The 8,566-nt window shown below is 43.6% G+C and overlaps 1 protein-coding gene and 1 long non-coding RNA gene across 2 annotated transcripts; both read left to right on the plus strand.

The window, feature by feature from the left end:
- The first annotated feature begins 415 nt into the window (after positions 1-415).
- Positions 416-1,843, plus strand: LOC140680646 (uncharacterized). Its single transcript, XR_012052000.1, has 2 exons — positions 416-587; positions 1,552-1,843. It is a non-coding gene; the product is annotated as an uncharacterized lncRNA (long non-coding RNA).
- A 194-nt stretch (positions 1,844-2,037) lies between these two features.
- Positions 2,038-8,201, plus strand: LOC140680551 (nuclear pore membrane glycoprotein 210-like). Its single transcript, XM_072918342.1, has 5 exons — positions 2,038-2,121; positions 4,881-4,985; positions 5,113-5,214; positions 7,913-8,040; positions 8,195-8,201. The coding sequence occupies exons 2-5, from the start codon at positions 4,920-4,922 to the stop codon at positions 8,199-8,201; spliced, it is 303 nt and encodes a 100-aa protein (XP_072774443.1). The 5' UTR covers positions 2,038-2,121; positions 4,881-4,919.
- Positions 8,202-8,566: the final 365 nt, after the last annotated feature.

Genomic DNA, 8,566 nt, shown 5'->3' on the forward strand with positions numbered 1-8,566 from the left:
GTTTTATATCTACTTCACTTTGCTGAAGGCTAAAAAAGGAATGTAAAATAAAAGATAAGATGTTTTTAAATACACTGAAGTGACTATAAATGTTGCCTTTGGGCTGGTCTGTTCTCACTCTGCAAGAACACCTGCTGTTTCCTTTCTCAGTTACATGAGATTTGTTGTTTGAATCAAATTTGATAGTCATGAACATGAACACCGAGGAAAGAGTTCCCAGGAACAGTACTTTCATAGCGATAAAGAATTGTTCTTGAGGTGTGCTCCCTCTTTTGCATCTTCCTGTGTCTTAATAGTGCTGTAAATCCCCAAGCACTGTATTTTTGCTTTTCATTCTGATATCACAGTGTAACTGAGACCTGTGGAAATACAGCATGCCTGAACTAAACTCTTTCCTCATTTGCTGCTTTCAGGTTATTACCTTAACAGTTGGGAGCAGCCCCACAGTCACCAGCCCTTTCCCAGTGGTTGAGCCCACTGCCGTGAAGCTCATCTGTGCTCTCCCTTCCCGGCTGGCTTTGATTCCTGTTTATGGCAGCCCTCAGCTTGCTCTCTCCTGCCCTTTGCTCCAGCAGAGCAAGCAACTGGTAAGCCTGGGAAGTGGCAGGAGAAGAAGGTGTTCTTACAGCTGAAAAATCAGTGTTTGGAGCTCCATGTGTGAAACATGGCAGCTGCTGCAAGAGGAGCAGTAACTGGTGCTGTGGCCACACTGTGCCCTTGGGGGCTCCTGCACAGAGCAGGCTGTGGGAGTCCTGCAGTAAATGGACAATAGATATGTGTAGATTATCAGGCATAAGGAACTTTGCTATTCTGTTTTTCTTGCTAACGGGTGTTGCCACATGTTGGCTGCTGAGTAAGCCACATTTTGTTGTGTTAATATTCCCCGGCAAATGTAAAAGTCATCCTCCTTCCCTAAAATGAATCATTTTAAAGAGCTTCTATGTAATAACAAGAGGAGATGGAGACTTCTGTGTATTGTTAGCCACCCCAGAGCTCACCTGCTTTTCTGGCTCCATTATGTGTCAGCTTACCTTGGTGCACTGCTGTTGCTAATGCATTTCACCAAAGCAACACCAGAATTTTGAGCTTTAACAAACAGCGCTGTTTGTCATCATTTATTTGAATTTTAAAAACAATTTCATTGAGCTGTGGTTCAATTCTGTTGTTGTTGGTTTGGGGATTTGTTTTTTTTTTTAAGGTAATTCACTGGCTAAAAAAACCCCAAACCCATGCTCCAGTAAAACCCCCTTAGAGTTCAGAGATTCACAGAATGCTCTGAGTTGGAAGGGATCATAAGGATCATGGAGTCCAACTCTAAATGGCCCATACAGGACTTGAACCTACCTGGTGTAAGCAGCAGTATGCTCTGACCAGCTGAGATAATCTCAGGGCTGTTGGAACACAGCTGAATGCCTTGCACTTGGCTCCTTTTAACAAACGCTCCTTATGCATTGATGTTGTACAAACCTCTTGGAACTCAGCATATGTTTTCTTTAATGATTAAAAAATCCGGTTGTATCGGTTCAGTTCAAAATATTCCTTCTTTTTCAGGTTCCTGTTTCCAATTACCACAATCCAGTGCTGGATTTGGCTGCCTATGACCAGCAAGGCAGGAAATGTGATAACTTCAGCTCCCTTAGTATTGTGTGGGAATCCACAAATAAGGCCATTGCTCGTATTGAGACGGAGCTGCCAATGGAGCTGACTCTGAAGGAGGAGGGCAATGGTCAGAAGAAAATGGAGGGTATGAGTGGGCTGAAATGAGCATTTCTTTGTTTGACGGTCCAGATTAAATCTGTTTGGCAGTGTCTCATCTTGATTAAAGAAATTACTGTAATCTGCAGTCATACTTCAGTTTAAGGTCAATGTGCACTTTTTAGTGTGTGCTATTAAAGAGAGGAGAAAAAAGGAACCAAGTCCAATGTCTAGAACCTGTCTTGAGAGAGAAAGTTCTTGTCTGATGCGAATGAGCCTAGAGGAGCTGAATATATTTCTCATCTTTGTTGCATTCTAAGCTTACAAACTGTGGTAGTTGACCATGCGTTTGGAACTGCTGCCATCTCTGCCACTGCCACTGGATTCCAGCAGCCCCACCTGAAGGCAGCCAGAGCCCAAATACCGGTAACAGTACCTGGGGGGATTTGCCATTTCCCTGTGGTCAATGCCCAGTGGTCTGGTGGCTTTATTTCCTCCACACACAGTACTGTACAAATCAGGCAGCTCCCTGGTGCAGTCCGGTTCATTCTGCAGAGGTTTGATACTGGTTCATGGTTTTCCTGCTTTCCTCTGCACTAGGTGCTGCTATCCAAATCAAATTTGTCCAAGTCCTTGGGAGTTTTTTAACCATCTGAACAAGGGCATTGCAGAGAAGTGTTTCAGTTGGTTTTGTTTCAGTTTAGGGTTTTTTAATGAATTGGTGACTCTCTGCTGCTTGTCCTTCATTAAAGCAGCCATGTGCTTCATGCAGCTGTCACTGGGAAAGCAAATGGATTATTGCCCCTGCAGAGCTGGGTGGGAAAGTTTTGCATGAGCAAAGCAAAAGCTGACTGATTCCTCATATGGACCATGTGTTAGTCTGGGCTCTTGTGGGAATCCAGGGCTTCCCTCTGGCTGCCCTGGCAGGTCTGGGACCCTGGCAGGGGTCAGGAACCCCCCTATACAGAGCCCCGAGAGACACTGTCTGTGATCTCTGTCCATGGAGAGGAGTTTTCAATCTTACAGGATGAATTACAAGCTCTGAGTGTTTGATATGAGTAATAATTAAGTGTGACACAGGTGCAAAAGTAAAATTTTAGGTTTCTAAATTAGGGGTTCAGAGGGGACAAGATAGAGAAAATTAGGTGTGTCTTGTCCTTTTCCTCCTTCTTCATGCCCTCCATGTTTCACTGTAGTGTTGGCATTTTTCTATTGGTTTAGGCTAGGGACACGCTGTTCAACGTAGATGATAGATATTGGCACATTATTATAAATATAGTACACGTAGTTTCTGGTATTTAATGTTTGTAACATCCCACTGGGGGCAGAGCCCCACACGCTGCCCTGCAGGACAGACCTGCGGCAGGGCAGCAGAACATGTTAGAGATAAGCAAGAATAAACAACCTTGAAAACAGCACAGACGAATTATGGCTTCTTCTTTGGCAACGGGGCAGAAAGACAGAGACTTTCTACAATCTCGGAATCACCAATACCCACAGATTCCGACAGGCTCTGACTGATGCTCTCTTTTTTTTTTCCTGATGCCAGCCATAAGCACAGGCTCTCATTTTACAAGTCATTAGCCACTCCCTGAAATACTTAGCTAGGGAAGAAAAACAGTAAAAAGTAATGATGATGAACAAAGAGGGCAGGTGTAAACAGCTGGCAGTTTTCTGTTTTTGTCACTTTTGTAAACTGAATATAAGGGCAGGTTTCAGCCTGTGGAATAACCTGGCATGTGCAATAACTGACTCTTAAAATATTCTGCTTCCTAACTGGAATGTCTGTTTAATCTTGTTAGCAAGATTTAAGTGGATTTGAACAATATGCAGTACCTTGAAAACATACTTGAGGCAAAAAGTTAAATATGCAATGAGCGGTTACAGGATTTAACTCAAAGCAGGTAGCAGATGGGCACCAGTAATGTGAAATACTCTGTGGGCCAGGTTCTTCTCAGCTTGGCCCAGGTGTGGCATCTGCTTAGTAAATTCTTTGAGAGGTGATCTTTTTTGCCACTTGGTTCTTGACTTTTCTGTGAGGTTTCCACTCTTCTCATGTTGGGAAAGCATGGTGCAGATGTATGTCCCCTGAAAAATTTGACTATGGCTTAATGAGAATTACCGCAGAGACACAGTTACTTTGCTGCTGAAGTTATTTGCGATATTTGGTTGTGTTTCTTTTTTTTTTTTTCTCTCTTAGAAATTGAGCTGTAATATGGATACTTGATGTTCTACAATAATTTTGTAGTTCACTGTGCTCTGCTTTGTTAAACCAGTATTATATATTCTTTCTTATTTTCCGAAATAATTAGTAAAGAGGCTGCTCTAAACTTTGCCTTGAGTTCAGAGAACACTGGCATATTCTTAAGTTCTATTCTCTGTGTTTAAATTTCGGAGGACTCTGTAGATGTTAGTCCTGCTGCACTTTGTGGGCTCATGAATGTGTTGTTTTTTTCAAATGAGGTGACCTGGGTGCATTTTTCAAGTACATCAGCAATGGGCTGCTCTGTTCTGCTTTCAAACCTGCCCATTCTCCTTTCTTGCAGCCAAAAACACAAACAAAAACCTAGTAGATGGGATATTAAGATGTCTTGACTGTTGTTCCATGTTTAAGTGGAACACCCTATTATGTCATTAGGGAAAGATCACATCCTTTCCACATCAAGGAAATAATTCTACTAATGAGGTGAAATGGGTACAGAGTACTGACTTCCTCTAGAAATCTTTTTCCTTTTCTGAGCTAATGTTGCTATGAGTGAGTGATTAAAGCTGCATTTAGTCCCGTATTCATGTACTTACACTTAAGGAAGAATTTCTTTTGGTGGCCTGCTAAGAAGCATGAAAAGATGAGTTAGAACTAGAACACTTTGTGCATTTTCCTTATCATTCTGTATGACTTGGGCCCGTGGCTCAGAGTTAATATCCTGTCTGTGCTTGTCAGACATCATTCTCTGATCCTGCAGTGCTGGGCCCTTGTCCTCTGCCTTGGCCAGGGGTGCAGAACAGAGCAGCCCTGAGGATGCCCTTCCCTGTGCTGACTGACTGAGGCCTCTGGATCTTGTGGGCATCTCATCCCTCAGCCTGTGCTCTGAGCTTTGGTTGCCTGCTTTAAACATCCTCCCTGCACACACAGGACTCTGGCAGTGTTGTGCCTCTTTCTGTAACTGCTAACATTGTTCTTGCAGCACGAGGCTGTGCTCCCAGGGCCTGCCACCATTGAAGTGATGCTTGTGGAAGATGTGAAAGTGAGCCCCACTGGGCTCTCCATCTACAACCACCCTGACATCCAGGTGAGGAGTTACTCTGCTGCTTTCCAGCTGCAGGGAGGAAAACATCACACATTACAGGGGGTGTGTGAGGAGACAGCTTTACTGGAAAGATACAATCTTAATTCAGGATGCTTTTCTGGTTTTGCAGGCAGAACTTCTCCTCCAACAAGGTTCTGGATATTTTTTCATTAATACCAGTGTGCCAAATATTGTAAGAGTGACACATGAAGAGACTCGAGGCATTGCTTTGGTGAGTGCAGTATTTTGTGGTTTTACACCTTTTTGCCAACCAGGTTATTGTTCTGCAGCTTCAGCACTCCTGGGCATTTTGCAGCAGGTGTGAATAGAGAGGCAGTAGCTGCATTTTGGATGTGTTTGCCTGTCACGGTTGTGCTTCAGGCAGGGGATCTTTGCACTGGCACTTTCTGCTCTAGTCTCAGGTACAGGAAATTGTTTCTTTACAGCTTTGATGCACTTGTGTTCCCTGTATAAGGTAAAAGCCAGTTCCAAGTACTTCACCCATTACAACTTTGTAGTAAAATGTTCCTGATTTCACAAACACACCACAAAGAGTAACATGACAGAATTATTCAGAAGCTACCCATAAGATTAATTGGTTTCCAAAGTAATACTGGAGTATTTGCTGTGGGCCAGTAGTTCTGAAGGTTTCAAATTCTTCTATCCTACAGTGTTGTTTCAGGGTATTTTAAAATCACAGTATTGCATCCTGGTTTTGTGAATGAATATTTATTAAAGAGTTTATTCTGATCTCCATATGAAGTTTCTAATGCACTTTTCCACTAGAAGATGCCAATAAAGTGCAAGTGTGCTTGACTTCATCAGGCCTGGGATATGAAATGCATTCTGCAGTGAACACCAATAAAACTCTGTGTTTGCATTGCTGCTTTCATTAGGAAAGAACTTGAAACAAAACAAGTTGCTCTAAAGAGTGGTTTTTATAAATGTATCAATTACAGGTTTGTCTTTTAAAAAGTAATGCTGATAAAGTTGTGAAATAATGATAACTAAGGTGGAAATTAGAATATCAAAAGAATTGATGGAACATCTTAATTGTCTCTAACTGATTTAAGTGTGAGGTGGGAATATTTTTTCCAACTAGGCACAGGGGTGAGAAAAAAAGTAGAAGAGATGAGGAGTTTTTTGTACATAGTATACTGTTCAAACTCTTAATAGTTTTTTAGTCCGGTCTCCCTGATGGGTTTAACTGATGTCCATGAGATAGGTTCAGTGGTCTTGTCTGGAATTCAGGAGTGGAGCAGTGACAGCAAGACAGGCTTTGTGAAGTGTAGGAAGAGATTTAACTGCCTGTCAGACTAAAGGAGAGAGAAGTCCACATTAAACACATTTTTTAAAAAATGCAACCCCACACACATTTGGCAGGTTTGTTAGCCCTGTGTGCTGTGCTTGGGTTCCATCCCAGTACAAGCCCTGGGTTTTTCCATGGAAGCAGCAGAATGGCCTGGGAAATCAGCAGGCTCTGTAAGGCTGCTGCCATGGCAGGTACCAGTGCAGCCAAGTTGACAGAGGATGAGTTGGCAGTAAACTCTTGTGAGAAACTAAATTCAACTTATCTGGAGCAGTGATTCTCAGACTCTTCAGTGGGACTGCCAAGGAGGAATTCTGTAGCTCTCCCTCTGGTTTTGACACAGCAGCTTCTCTGGGCATGGGTGGGTGGTAGCAGGGGAAGAGTGAAGAGTGGCCACCAGTGCAATATCCCTGGATACTGGGAGCCACTGGGCACATAATGGGAGAGGAGAACAGCAGAGTTTGCTGAGACAGGAAGAGTTTTAAAAGTTGCAGTAGCCCTGCTTGCCTTTTTCCCTGTTTGCTTTCTCTGGTCTCCCAGCCCAGCTGAGCTCCATTCCAGCTCCCTCCCTGTGCCACTTCCCCTGCCCTGCTGCCCAGCCCCTGTGTTAGCCACCCTCTCTGGGAACTGCTGCTGTTCTGGAAGCTGACCTTTATTAAAACTTCACATCCCTTTCTATTTTGAGGCAGAAACAGGAGTAGTGCCCTCACAGAACAAAATGTCAGCTTTCCCCACTGCTCTGCTGCTGGCTCCTGTGGTGCTGCTGGGCAGAGCTGAGAGTTCACTGAGCTCCTGTGCACTGGGGGGCCTGTCCATCTCCCCTTGTTCAGAGTCCAGAGCACACAGCAGGACACCCGACTTCACTGCTCCCTGGCCAAAGGGAGCAGAACAGCTGGGATTGTCCTGAGGTCTGTGACAAGGTCAGGGAGTTGCAGGAGAACTGCAGAGCTGATGTGAGGAGCAAGGTGTGGCTGCATGGCCTTGGCAGAGGGGACTTTGGAATGGGTGCTTAGTTCTGAGGGCTTGTGTTTGGGACCAGAGGTCTCTCTCTTCATTGTTTTATTCTCTTTATCTGTTAAGTGTAACATTCTCTTTCTTTAAAATAAATGTAATAATAGTTTTATTAAAGAAACACCTGATCTGTCAATTGTCCTCTTACTTGCCAGGATCTACCACCAGGTTTTGGCTGCTCAGATGAGAAGCAGTGACAGTAGAGTACAAACCTTACATGAAGCAATACCAGTGCTTTACAGGCATAATTTTTGTTCTCACTTTTTTTTTCCCCTTATCGCTTTGGTTTTCACTCTAAGAAAATTTTGTTGCTCTAAAGGATTTGTGTGTTTTTTCTCCTGATGGTGGGAGGGTAACAGGATGCCAGACTGTTCCAGATGAAGAGCTGGTAATTCACTTGGTGCCTGGGGGCTGTTTGCACTAGCTCAGTAGCTTAATACTTTTTACATACATTTTAGAGCTTGATTTTTATTTCGGTGGAAGGATTCTCCTTGTGTAAGCTTGGAGATTTCTGCATCCAACTGCTTCTGCCCTGAAAGTGATACAAATTTTATCCTGTGAACAAGAGACAAAAGAAGTGCTATAAGGCAGTTTTCTTTTGGCATTGCAGGTGCAGCCTCTGCTCCCAGGATCAGTGACTGTAATGATTCAAGACCTGTGTCTGGCTTTCCCTGCCCCAGCTGAAGCTGAAATTCATGTGTCTGATATCCAGGAACTCACGTGTAAGTTGTTGGCAAGGTCAGTGCCTTGGAAGCAGCATTAGGAGCTGATCCAGCCTGCCCTGACTCCTGTGCTGCTGGTCCTGAGCACAGAGATCACACATGGACAAGATGCTACAACAGAGAACACCTCCCTGTGTCTCTGTTTCTCCCTCCCAAATTTATCCCTTCAGGTTATAAGGGTCTCAGGGTATCAGGTATCTGTTCGTGTTCTGTGTGGCAGAAATCTCAGCTTTTGCATTTACATAGTAATATTAATCCCTAATTTATATGGACATGCTCATTTACATTTCCTCCTGTTTAAAGTGCATGTGAGCAATTCTTTTAGGAGTAGGTTTTGCCCCAGGGTCATTTTCCATATGTCAGGCTTTAAAACTGAACAGAAGAAAGTCCAGCTCATTGCTCTTGCCAGCTTGGGTGCACCTTAAACAAAAGAAGTGTTGATATTTCTGGATGTTTTAATTATGCCCTTGCCAGCTGAAGGACCTGAGTTCATTCATTTCATCTGACACTAACTCCAGCTGGCAGGGATTAGTGTTTAAAAT

Source organism: Taeniopygia guttata, chromosome 25, assembly GCF_048771995.1.
Source record: "Taeniopygia guttata chromosome 25, bTaeGut7.mat, whole genome shotgun sequence".
NCBI lineage: Eukaryota > Metazoa > Chordata > Aves > Passeriformes > Estrildidae > Taeniopygia > Taeniopygia guttata.

Bases quoted from the DNA above. Each gene is read 5' to 3' on its own strand.
- LOC140680551 (XM_072918342.1), top strand. From the start codon at position 4,920: ATGCTTGTGGAAGATGTGAAAGTGAGCCCCACTGGGCTCTCCATCTAC. The intron at 4,986-5,112 runs GTGAGGAGTTAC...CTGGTTTTGCAG, and splicing joins ACAACCACCCTGACATCCAG to GCAGAACTTCTCCTCCAACA. The intron at 5,215-7,912 runs GTGAGTGCAGTA...TTGGCATTGCAG, and splicing joins AGACTCGAGGCATTGCTTTG to GTGCAGCCTCTGCTCCCAGG.